The 14,040-nt window shown below is 32.8% G+C and overlaps 2 protein-coding genes across 18 annotated transcripts in view; one reads left to right on the top strand and one right to left on the bottom strand.

The window, feature by feature from the left end:
- Positions 1 to 14,040, top strand: part of rfx1a (regulatory factor X, 1a (influences HLA class II expression)) — a 63,573-nt gene that overhangs the window by 3,185 nt on the left and 46,348 nt on the right. For 13 of the 17 annotated variants that reach the window (XM_087241880.1, XM_087241874.1, XM_087241871.1 and 10 more), the window contains exon 1: positions 10,682 to 10,805. The gene's annotated coding sequence lies outside the window, so the exon portion shown is untranslated. 17 annotated transcript variants of the gene reach the window in all.
- On the bottom strand, positions 740 to 3,939 carry rln3a (relaxin 3a). The gene is given in 2 exon segments (NM_001037803.1): positions 740 to 1,032; positions 3,774 to 3,939. Coding segments are annotated over 2 exon segments (459 nt in total).

Below are 14,040 nucleotides of genomic sequence, written 5' to 3'. Positions count from 1 at the left end.
TAGCACTCATGTAGAAGTGCATAAGCCTAAAACTTGACATAAACAGTAAACATATCCTTTAATTCTGATTGGCTAATTGAAATGTTGTTTCAGTATCAAGGTAGATGTTAATCTAGGAACATACTTGGTGAAATCAGGTTGTTGAATTACCGAAATATCCTTAAACCTTCACTAAATGCACTACAGAATGTTACGTTTACATACACATCCACAAATTACATGTAAACGCATTAGCTTTTAACAGCGTAATACTCAGTAGAACTTTTGAAAGGGCTACTTTTTACTTAAACGCACTACATTTTTGGGCAAGTAATGATACTTTTACTTGGGTGTGAATTTTCAGTACTCTTTCTACCATTGAAACTGTTATATTTAATAATGTGTGGTAAAATATCTAAATTTAACTGCACTTTCCTTCCACTTTAATCATTTAGTATTTAAATCCTTAAAAAAAATTAGCAATATAAGCCTAGATGTTTGTTTATATCACAGCAAAGACTGATTCGTTCACAATTAATGCAAATAATCACCTTTATTCAAGAATGAAATGTACTCCAGTAGGATTCACACACTGAATTCAATACAAAAAAAATAAATACAATACAACATCAAGCATTATAAAATAACATCTGAAGTTAAATGCAACATCAGAACTCAATGAGATTTACAATTATAATTCAAAGCAGAAAGAAGTAGACACACACACTCTTATTCACTCATGCAGTAAAGAAGGTTGGTCTCAGCAGAGGGAGCTGATTTCTCCTTTACTGCAGCCCCATTTGCAGCAGGCGTTGGACAGTCCCACCACCACATCCCGTCCCTTTCTGTCTACGCTCCGCAGTGCCTCAAGCACCTCCTCTGAAATGAGAGAGCGAGCAGGCCTGCTGAACACGCTGCCGTCCTGTTCACCTTGTCCCAGTGGTGGGAGATTTGAGTCAGTGGCATGCTGGGAAGAGGAGGATGCTGAGCCGAACAGTACCGAGCCGTCTGCGGCATTACTGTCATATGAGTTGAACAAGTCCAGGATTTCATCTGTGCAACACAAGAGATGATGATTAATGTAAGAGTTGTAACCCAGGCAGCAAGCATCTTGATGTCTAAATGTCATCCAAAATGCAAATCGTTGTGATGTCAAAACAACATCAGACTGACATCTAACATTGGTATCAAATAACGTTTAAAAAAATCGATTACAGGACTGTCTTGTTATTGATTTTTAATGTGTGATTTCTTACACCAATTTTAGATGTCTGTTTGATGTCTATTTGATGTTGTTGGATTTGAAGCTTAACAAAAGCTTTCTTATATTATAATATTTTTGTGTCGTTATTTTGGTGATAAAATGTGTGGATGTCAAATAGACGTCAAGGTTTTGACTAAATCAATGTTAATTTAATCTTTATATGAAACATTTCTTATATTATAATATTATTGTGTTGTTATTTTAGTGGTAAAAAGATACATCAATGTGTGGATGTCAAAAAGACGTCCAGGTTTTGACCAAATCAATTTGCATTTTTGATATAAATTTGATGCCATTTTGACATCAATTACATGCATTGTAGAGATACAAACTCCAGTGTAAATTTGGAAGTCTAATATTATAATACTTTTTGTGTCGTTATTTTGTTGGTCAAAAAGACAATAATGTGCGGATGTCAAAAAGACATCAAGGTTTTAACATCAAAATGTCAACATTTTTGGCATGTTTTTTGATGTCAATCTCAATTTGATGTCATTTTGACATTGTTTACATGCATTGTAGCATACAAAACAAATCCAGTGTTAATTTGGAATTGAATATTTTAATAAAACTTTTCTTATATTATAATATTTTTGTGTTGTTATTTTTGGTAGTAATAAAGATATCAATGTGTGGATGTCAAAAAGACGTCAAGGTTTTGACTAAATCAGTTGATATCACTTTGATGTAATTTTCATTTCCATGCATTGTAGAGATACAAAATCCAGTGTAAATTTGGAAGTCTAATATTTTCATACTTTTTGTGTCGTTATTTTGTTGGTCAAAAAGGCAACAATGTATGGAGGTCAAATGGCCATCAAGGTTTTAACATCAAAATATCAACATTTTTGGCATGTTTTTTGATGTCAATCTCAGTTTGATGTCATTTTGACATTGTTTACATGCATTGTAGCATACAAAACAAATCCAGTGTTAATTTGGAATTGAATATTTTAATAAAACTTTTCTTATATTATAATATTTTTGTGTTGTTCTTTTTTTGGTGGTAATAAATGTATCAATGTGTGGATGTCAAAAAGACGTCAAGGATTTGTCTAAATCAATATGCATTTTTTATATCAATTTGATGTCGTTTACATGCATTGTAGTGATACACATTCCAGTGTAAATTTGGAATTGAAGCTTTTAATAAAATGTTTCTAATACTTTTTGTGACATTATTTTGGTGGTCATAAAGGCATAAATGTGTGGATGTCACTTGGACATCAAGGTTTTGACATCAAATCCATATGTATTTTTGGCATGTTTTTTGATATCAATCTCAATTTGATGTCATTTTGAGGTTGTTTACATGCATTGTAGCACATAAAATCCAAAGTAAATTTGGAATTGAAGCTTTTAATAAAACTTTTTTTATTTTATAATATTTTTGTGTCTGTATTTTGGTGGTCAAAAAGAGCATCAATGTGTGGATGTCAAATAGACATCAAGGTTTTGACATCAAATTGCTATGCATTTTTGACATGTTTTTGATGTTATTATCAATTTTATCTTTTTTTAACATCGTGGTGCTTGCTAAGAAGACAAACTATGGATCTCTATGATGTATTGTACGATACATTCAAAATAATGCTGTGTATGAATTTTATGAGTTCTATAAAAAAAAAGCGAATTAATCCCTCTGATACACTCAAAAAATGACTTTTTGTTCAAGCTACTTATTTAAATTGAGCTGAAGCAACACAATTATTGATTTTTTATGGGACAGCTTAATTGTTTTATGTTAAATCCAGTTAAATTAAAAAAAATAATGAGTTAACTCAATTCATTCATGTTGTCCTCTCAAACACAAATCAACTGTGTGGAACTCAGCATTTTAAATGAAAGACTATGTAAAACTAACCAAAACAAAGAATAAGTAGAAATATCTAGATAAATATCTGAACATCAGTTCATTTCTAATACAGGAAACAAAGTATTTAAAAATTATATATTTCCATTAAACTCTTCACAGATTTTATGAGTTCTATAAAAAAGCGAACTCATCCCTCTAAACTTAAAAAAAACACATTTACTCTTCTCTGTTCTGGCTACTTATTTAAAATGAGCTGAAACAACACAATTATTGATTTTTTTATGGGACAACTTAATTGTTTTATGTTCAATCAACTTGTCAAAACTAATGAGTTATCTCAATTCCTTCACGTTGTCCCAAACACAAATTGATTGTGGAACACAGCAATTTATATTAAAGACTATATGCAAAACTAACCAAAACAAAGAATAAGTAGATATTTGTAGGCATATTTTTGAAGGGCTGTCCATTTTTAATAAAGCACATCAGAGAAAAGGGTATTTTAAAATTATATATTTAACTCTATAAGTAAAAAGGTGAACTCTTCCCCTGCTCTGATACTCTCAAAAATGACATTTACACTTCTTTGTTCAAGCAACTTATAGAGCTTAGAGCTGAAACAAGACAATTATTGATTTTTTTTTTTAGTTTTATATTTAATCCACTTAAGTTTGCACTCAAATCAATTTCTTCATGCTGACCATAAAAACTAACCTGTGTTTGTTAAAGAGCGTTTCCATCGGGATCCTCCGCAGGTGAAGATGACAGCACGGATGAACTCCCTGCCGCATAATTTGACTCCATACGAGGGCCCGGCGTCCAGCGCCTTTACTCCAGCCAGCAGCAGACACACTACGAGAGCCGAGGTCTTCCACATCATACTGAGAGCAGATACTCACACACTGGTTTCCTGATGGTCTACCTGTGCTTTGGGAAGCAGATGCCTGTTGGATGGCGAAGTTCTGTGCTTTTTGCGGGTTTCCATGCCTGCTTATAAAGAGACAAGGGACACACAAAGCTCCCCAAGCAGACGCAGGAGTCACTGATAACCCTGCGAGATAAAGTCTGAGACCTTTCTGGAAACAAAAGCGCGGCCAGGAAAAGGTGATTGTGTAATTATGAAAGGCGTTCTGTGACATGAAGCACTCTTGCTCTATTTAAACGGATGATTCATATTTTATACATGATCATCAAGGCTGGATAGTTTACTTGCAACAATCTGTTGCTGATTTCAAATCATTTGATTATAATATGTCACATTACTCATTTTTGAACAAGTAATCTGACTTTTAGATTCTTGTTTACATTATTTTTTATAGGACAAACTTGCACCATGTTGATATAAAAGTGCAAAGAGTATGAAAATGTATTACGTTAAATATTATTAGTGTTGGGTAAAGTTACTTTAAAAAGTAATGTAAATAATCTTAAGTCTTTCTTAATCTTAATAAATAAATAAACAAACAAATAACAACATAATAACATAACAGATACTTTCACATTACTTTCCTTAAAAAGTAAGTTAGTAACACGTTTAGTCATTTTTTAAATGAACTTTACCCAAGAATGACTACATCAGAGATTTCATAATTGAGTGATGTGAAGGAAATGCAGTGGTTGTGTAAACTAACTTATTTGAAGTCATACAAATGTACTTTTCTAAACTACATAGCTTAAAAACTGTAATGATATCATAAATGACGACTCCAATTATGAAAAAACTGTCCTGCTTTGTGTTGTTGGTTATACCTTTGCTCAACTTCCCAGCACTTTTTAGTTCACTTGTATTGACTTTATCAGTTTATGCATTTAAAGTGATAGTCCACCTCATTTACTCCCCCTTCACTTGTTTCAGACAAAAAATATATATTCTGAAGAATGCTGGAAAGCAGAAGACATTGATTTCCAATATAATTTTTTCCTAATATTGATGTAAATGTTTGCTGGTTTCCATCATTCTTCATAATATCTTGTTTTGTGTTGAACAGAAGAGAGAAATACCTAAAAGGTGAAATAATGCCTTCAAATGCTTCTGTTTTTGGTCTTCTCAAAGCCTATTGAAGGCAAACCTGAAAGGATTTGCCTAAAAAGCAAAGTGTGTGTGTGTGTGTTAAATCATTACCTGCCATATACAGTATGTATGTTTTGTATTGCCATATGTCAGATGTACAGTTGAAGTCAGAATTATTAGTCCCCCTTTAAATGTTTTTCTCTTTTTTAAATATTTCCCAAATGATGTTTAACAGAGCAAGGAAATTTTCACAGTATGTCTGAAAATATTTTTTCTTCCGGAGAAAGTCTTATTTGTTTTATTTCGACTAGAATAAAAGCAGTTTTACATTTTTTAAAACCATTTTAGGACAAAATTATTAGCCCCTTTAGGCAATTTTTTTTTTCTGATAATCTACAGAACAAACCATCGTTATACAATAACTTGCCTAATTATTGTAAGATTTACCTAGTTAAGCCTTCAAATGTCATTTTAAGCTGTATAGAAGTGTCTTGAAAAATATCTAGTAAAATATTATTTACTGTCATCATGGCAAAGATAAATCAGTTATTAGAAATGGGTTATTAAAACTTTTATGTTTAGAAATGTGTTGAAAAAATCTCTTTGTCAAACAGAAAACAGGAAAAAAATAAACAGGGGCTATTAATTCTGACTTCAACTGTATATCGGTAACAGCTCTTTACATGACACAGCTATTTTGTGGATGGGATTTGAACCCTTGACCTTGGTGTTGTTAGCACATTCTCTACTTTTTGAACTCTTTCTTTATTTAAACTGATGAATCATATTTGCAGAATGACTAATTGTCCCGGTTATTTCATATAAACTGTAGTATCTTACTGTTTTCAAATAATGTAGTGACCTAATAAAAAGAAATTAACATAGAGTTGAATTATAAGCCCCCCTTTGATTATTATTAGGATTTTTTTAAATTCTTTCCAAATGATGGTTAACAGAGCAAGGAAATATTGACTGGCCTCTCGAGCAGTATGCTCAGGCATTCTGTCTGAATGGGGAAACATCAAATTCTACAAAAATGTTTGCCAATCTAAAGATTACATTACATATTTGGAATCAGCAATACAATTAAACAACAACTGCCTCATAAGTTTCATTTCTAAATGTCGAATCAAACAAAATCGAAATTTTCTCAGGTTGCCAAAGCTAATTGGCATGCACACTTGAAAGGTACGAGATGACGACACCAACTTCATTTATTATCATCCTCTGGATAATGATGGTCAGTTCACGCTGGTCTTCAGAAGTAATTCACGGCTTGTTCTTGATGGTGAATCTTCTTCAGAAATGACAGCGATGTCGGGGTAATAGCCTAGTGGTTAGCGCGTTGACATGGTTGCACTTCAGGGCGACTCGAGTTCGAATCCTAGCTTGAGGAGATTTCCTGTTCCTAACCCCCCCTCCCCCCACTTCACTTCCTGTTTGCAAATACTGGAAGTAAATCTAAAAAAATAATAATAATAATAATAACAGCGACTCTTTGTTTGTGGGTGTTTGAGTTTGGCAGGATGGACTGTACCTCACGTTCGTTTCATACAGATTACAAAACCAAGTGTATTTGGTTCATTTAAAGATTTCAAGCTTTATGTGGGTATATTTTTTGTATTTGTTGAGATTCTAGAGTGTTTGTTGACCACTCAAACCTGTCATAAAAATGCAAACGTCTGGTTCGAGCTTCTCCCATGGAGAAACATCAGTCTATAGCGATCGATAATTGGCTCCTGTAGTAGGCGGGGCTTCATTCGCCATATTGACTGTAACACTTTTGCCCATTCAAAACTATACGAGTGACAGGTTATGTGTCTTCTATACTCTTTGGTACTAGTAAGATGTTTCACCAGTATGAACTGGTTACCATGATATGGTGCTGCAATTACTAAGAGGTGGTTGCTTTGGCAATGTTAAACAGTTTCTATGAGTAAAAAAATGACAAAAATGTGTCCTGATTTCACCAAAATCCTTCATCTACCTTCATTTCAGCGATATTAATAATTTATATTTTCCCTTTTTCTAGACGTAGCGATGACTAGGGGTGGAGGTTAAGAGACAAAGAGATGTAGCTTGCATGGCATTTTCAAAGTGTGATAACACAGTCCATTGCACACGGGCAATCTTTGTGACCGCACGGACAAAGGTCGCCAATTTCCAAAATGACAACAGAATAATGAATTGTTAATGAATGCGATGATAACAACGACAACAGTATGACATTTCCACAGACATTAAACACATTTGACGTGTACAACATTATTTCTTTTCTCAGAAGCTATTAAGCTTTTTAAAATGTACACAAACTCCATACAAATGACTTGAATATTACGTATATTATCCAATAGCTTAAAAACAAAGTGAATACAAATAATTAATAATATACTACTACTACTACTAAGCTATATAATAAGAATTACAGTAAAAATGTTTAGATGATTTATTTTTTCATCATCACATACTAAGTAAAAGCAAGTTAAATGGTGTAAATATGTATTTCGTTTTAAAAAATATACAGTTTTTAATATTTAGAATTTCTATGTCTGTTGCTTTAATACATTTGAATGAAACAACACTATAGGCATGGGCCGGTATATGTTTTCTGACGGTTGGATAAAAATACCAGGTTTTTACGGTATCACAGTGTTGTGATTACTGCTCTAATATAAGTTATTTTTAAATGCCTGAGTAAAAAAAAAAAAAAAAAAAATATATATATATATATATATATATATATATATATATATATATATATTTTTTTTTTTTTTTTTTTTTCCCCCATTGAACACAGTATATTTTATTTTAGGAAACATTTATAATATTTTATATTATAAACATATAATACATATATTAAACATGTCAGGCTAAATAGTTCAAATAAATAATTGACTTCTGCTTTCTTTCTTAGTTTATTCCAAATTTCCTTACAAGACATACAAGTACATTTAAAAAACCCTTACATATACCTTAGGAACAGAATAACAGAGTATTTTAGCGTTTTTTAAACACTGGCTTTTCCAAACCGAGGTAAACCTTGAAACCGGTTATATTCCCATGCTTAGACAACACAACTTTCATGACTGACACACGTTATCTTTTTTTTAAATTACACCTTCTGTAATGATCCTAATTTGTCTTTTTTTAAATAATTCATAGCCAAATATTTCAATTTAGAATTTTGCCTCTGGGCTGTCACGGTGGTGCAGTGGACAGTACAATCGTGTCACATGCAGCAAGAAGGTTGCTGGTTTGAGCCTCAGCTGGGTCAGTTGGCATTTCTGTGTGGAGTTTGCATGTTCTCCTTGTGTTCGAGCAGGTGCTCCGGTTTCCCCCACAAGTCCAAAGACATGCGCTATAGGTGAATTGGGTAACCTAAATTGTCCGTAGTGTATGTTTGTGAATGGGAGTGGGGAAAATGAATGAATGATTGAATATTTAATTATGTTAAAATTGTATTGGTTTAACTCTTACCAAAAATTGTGGTATAATAATACATAATACACCTATAAAGTTTGGTATTGGGGGCCTTCAGATTTTCTGGGGCTCTTACCTTACTTTTTGGTTAAATCCGCCCCTGAATACTACTACCAAAATACTACTACTACTACTACTAATGATGATAATAATAATAATAATAATAATAATAATAATTATATATATATATATATATATATATATATATATATATATATATATATATATATATATATATATATATATATATATATACACTACAATAATAACAATTAACACGGAATCCTGTTTTGGCTTAGAAAGGCAATAGTTTGTAAAAATTAAATTCCTGTTTATTTCTAGCACTTTTACAATGAGATTGTGTTAAAGCAGCTTCACACAGAAGCATTAGAAAGGGTGGATTTAGTGATTTGAGGGCCCTAAGCGATTCCAGCCATGGGTCCAAAAGTTCTAAAATGCACATTTCATTTATTTTTAATTGATTTATTTTGCTGTTTTTTTAATTCTTATATCACTCTTTTTTTATTTTGTCTTAATGCAAAATAATAACAACAACATGTAAAGCATCGTATTAAACTTTTTAAATTAAGTTTTCTTCAGGTTTCCCAGAGATGGGTTGCAGCTGGAAGGGCATCCGCTGCGTAAAACATATGCTGGATAATTTGGCGCAATTCATTCCGCTGTGGCAACCCCTGATTAATAAAGGGACTAAGCCGAAAAGAAAATGAATGAATGAATGTTTTCTTCAAATTAATCATAAATAAAAATTATACATAAAATATTTCATTTTTTAAAACTAAATTTTTATCTACACTGAAAAAAATGCTTTTCTTAGATTTTTTATCTTCTGTGTAGTCCAAATATCTAAAAGTTTTTATTTTAAGAAGCATTTTCTAGGGAAGCAAAACATAGTGTCTTGTTTTCAGATAAGCCAATATTAAGTGAGTCTTTCTTTAAAACAAGCAAAACAATCTGCCAAATAATCTTGTTTTTCCTTTTGACATAAGATTATTTTGCTTACCCCTTGAACAGATTATTTTGCTTCTCGTAAGAAAAAACACTTAATTTTGACATATTTTATACTTAAAACAAGACACTATGTTTTTTTGCAGTGTAATTTGACTGCTGGACATGATTGAGGATGAGGATGCATTTGCTCAGGTGTAGTAAACATTAAACTTTTATTTTTTTAGACATTTATCATATAAAATATGATAGAAAATTACGTTATAATTTATTATACTTTTAGGTATTTATTTGGGGCCCCTCAGATTTCCACTTATCTTGCTTATTAAAGCTCAGGAGGTTAGGGGATAACAGGGGATGGGGACATTTTTTATTTATTTAGTTTTTTTTTTTTTACACTTTCTTTTGTAAAATCCAAATTAGTTATTTTAATCTTAAAAACAATTAAATAAATTATTCAAGTTATTTTCTAAAAATTATATTATATAATTTGTTTTCATTTAAAAAATACACTGTATATGTTATGATGAAATGTCAAATACAATTTTGGCCTTTTTGCACGCAATTACTCACCATGCTGCACATTTCCACAACTACAGTATCACCATCACTCAGATTGGTCCCCCCACTTTTCAGACCAGAATTGCACCCTTGGGTTAAATCTGCCCGAGTATTGGTATATTAATTAATTTATTCAAAGCTGAATACTACTACTCAGTAATAATAATAACAACAACAATAATAATAATTATTATTTTTATATGTTATGTATAAATTTTGTTTTATATTTTTATTGTTACACATTTTGAGGCCTGTTTTATATAGGCAAAAATGAATAAATGTGTTTTATTGTAAAATTATGAAATATTAACAGTTCTTAAAATATATTCCTATCAGTTTTCCATCTGCTAGCAAAATTCAAGGAAACAGCAAGCCTGATTTCAGATCAGTACCTAAAGACCCCGTTGGCACGGATCTGAGACCCCTCTGAGATGACTGACAGGCTTCAGACGAACCAGGCGGAGAATGGCGCATCGGCTTCCTCCATCCACCAATAGGAAGACGCGGCGTTATAATTATTGTGTTTAGACCAATCGGAGCGAAGAAAGGGGGTGGGAACATCGCGAGTGGGTAGCAACAGTTGCCCGGGTGAGGACGAAGCGCCATAGCCACGGTAGTCGTGGTGACAAGAACCCAGCAACGAGAATCAACAACAACAACAGCCCGGTTCATTGAAAAAAAGCGTATTAAATCAAACGCGCGGCTGGAAAAGTCTCTCGGAATAAGAGGTGATTCCGTTTTTTATATTTCATATGCAGTCACTATGTGGAAAGCAGAAACAGGTGCGAGGATGGGGATATTTTTGGCGTCTATCGATGTCCAATAATCACGATTGGTAACCGGGATTGCTAAGCGATCGAGTCGCGCGCTAGCCAGATGCGTCTCGCCAACGATAAGCATTAGCATCATCCTCACCAAAAGCCGCTCGTTGTTATGACGATATACTAGATAGGTTGTACAAAATGGCGGGTGTTGTTTGCAATAATACGTGAGTCTCTCCGTACACATTGCTGGATAGCCAGCCACCCATCCATAGCATTCGGCTATCGTTGCTAAGGAGCCAGGTGTTATAAACGCTGTTGGCATAGTTACACCGACGGCCACGCTGACAAACCTGCAGTTATAGCTTGATAACCCAGACCGGTCTCCCGTTCCTAACCCGACTGACCGCTGGATGATTATTGAACATCAACACACTTGTACTAACACATTTCATATGATTCTGTGCATTGTAAATAATATCCTAAGGGCTCCGTGCAAAGCAGGGCATATGATTGCGCAGCTGCTGCCGTTGCACGTCAAAAAATTACATCATTTTTGTTTAATCGTTTATTGAATCATTCTGTTGCTTTGTGTGATTATGGTAGCCACGTTTACATGTTTTATTTATTGTGACTACAATTTATTTATGAGCATTTATATGCACGTTTTGATGAGCAAACAGGTTTTTCTGTATCTTACAGGGGGTCACATGTTTTGGGTAATGTTAGTTTGTGTAATACATCCTTCAGTAATTTATATATATGTATTTAAATGACATCTAATGCATTAATAACACATATTTAAGTTTTCAGTGTTTTGAGGGATATTTAGACCTGATTAGCTATTTCAGAGGTTACTGTAGGTCAAACTGTGCCCCTAATTTGGCTTTCTGGTTATATGTAGAAAATAACACCTATTTTATGAGAAAATAACCTTGTGAACACTTACCGTGTCAATCTGTGCTCTAGATCTGCAGTTTCAAACTGTTTAATTAATTTTCTTGATTACGCATTCACAATGGTATGAACCATAACAGGGGTGGTCAAATGTATATTTAAATTAACTATTATTTAATTATTAACGTTATTGTTTGAAATACAGTACTATTTCTCAGCATTAAAGGGCAGACCCCCTATTTTCATGTCTTTCAGGGGAAATCAAGCTTTAATTAGGGGGGTCAATCCCTCCTAAACCCCCCTGTAATTCGCACCCTGGTCTTACCTATTGATGAATACAGCAATATTTACATTTTTATCATATAAATGTGCATTTTATGTAATTCCTAATAATATCATAAAAGGGTTTATTCATAAATGGCTGTACAACACAGAAACAACAAACATTGTTCTTGCTTTTATGCAATTAAAGGCTTTGGAATGGTCATAAATCAGAGCAGAAGGCATTAAATGTTGCATGCACAGCAAAAATGTAATCGTCTTCCTCCTTTTTTGCCAGCACAAATATCTAAATATCCTCAAATCTACACTGTAAAACCCCAAAAGTTAAGGTAACTCAAACCATTTAAGGAAACGATTGCAACAAACCGTTTTAAGTAAATGAAGCAATGCAAGCACAGTAAAATCCAATAAATGAAGAGAACTCAAACCAACTGAGTACTGTAAAACCCAATAAGTTAAGGCAACACAAACCGTTTGCTACAAACCATTTGAGTTAAAAAACTGATCTATATGAGTACTGTGAACTTATTCCATTTAAGTTGAAGCAATGAGGCATTTAATTTACTCATTACCTTCAACACTGAGTTCAGAACTCTTTTTAAATGAATAGAATTACCTTTCAGTCAAGTTTGAGTTAACTTCAGTCATTTCATTTGATAAAGTTGACGGTTGGGTTTTACGGTGTAGAATCTAGATATATACTTGAGGTGCAAAATGAACAAATTTATTGTGCTTTTCTAAGTGACTGAACAAAATTGTATGAGTTTATGCTTAAAACAAGAACAAATATCCACTAATGGGGTATCAAATACACAGATATTTGTTCTTGTTTAAATGTGAACTTGCTTTGACTTGATATGTTTCACAGAAAACATTGCTTCTTTTCTCATATCATTTTGCGTCCTGAGTAAATGTATTTTGATTTATGAATCTTTAGACATTTTAGTTAAAATCAAGGCATAAATACTGATAACTCACATTTTTTTGTGTTTGATCAGTAGGTAATATAAAACTGGTGTCAATTTTATATGATCAGAGTTATTCAAACCAATGTGTGCTCATAGATTTGCATGCAGAAAACAGATGTACTGTTATTCCTTTGAGTTATTCATTAAATTATCTTTACTAAAAGTCTTAAAATTGAGGGAAGTTACTACTGATTAGTGAGCATATCTGTAAGTTGCAAATGCTGTTGAAGTGACAAATGCCATTAACAAGTGTTAAAATTAAGGTCTTAAAAATTAAGATCATAAAACCTGCAAAAACCATGTAAGTACACTCTCAGAAATAAAGGTACGCGAGCTGTCACTGGGGTGGTCCCTTTTAAAAATGTACAAATTTGTACCTAAAAGGTCCATAGTAATACCTCAAGGGTGCATATTAGTACCTAAAAAGTACAAAAGTGTTCCTCTTAAAATTTTTAGGTACTTCTACTTTTGAGGTACCAATATGGACTCAAGTACAAATGTGTACCTTTTGAAAAGGTACCACCCCAGTGACAGCTTGCGTACCTTTATTTCTGAGAGTGTATACAAAAAAATATATATATAGTCTTGATTTGGAAAATGTCCACCCTTTTTCTTTGTTGCTTTATGGGAATTATGGAGTAATCTCTGTTAAATCATTTTTAATGGGGGGCAATGAGATGGGATTATTCTCTTCTCAACTTCCATCCTCAAGTCTATTGTCCATATTTAAAGAAAACTAATAAGAAATCCCATGAATAATCCCAAAAAAATCAAAACAAGGCTTTCCTCTGAAATATCCCAGATTAAATATTATTGTACTATAGGGAATACAAAGAGCCAATAATCTTGAGGAACAAAACACACTGTACTGGAAAGATATTTAGCCACAGATATGCTTGTGATACTGATGTTAACGTTATAATATCAAGTGCAACATTATTTTCATGTTGGAAAAAATATAACACAAAGCAAAAGATATGTCTTACTTAGATATTACTGTGGAAATAAATCAGTTGTAGAGCAACCTTATTATCTGAAGTGATTTGTTTCAGTTC

The sequence above is a fragment of the Danio rerio genome, chromosome 3 (genome assembly GCF_052040795.2).
Source record: "Danio rerio strain M-AB ecotype USA chromosome 3, GRCz13ab, whole genome shotgun sequence".
NCBI lineage: Eukaryota > Metazoa > Chordata > Actinopteri > Cypriniformes > Danionidae > Danio > Danio rerio.
This window is presented reverse-complemented; position numbering and strand designations above follow the sequence as displayed.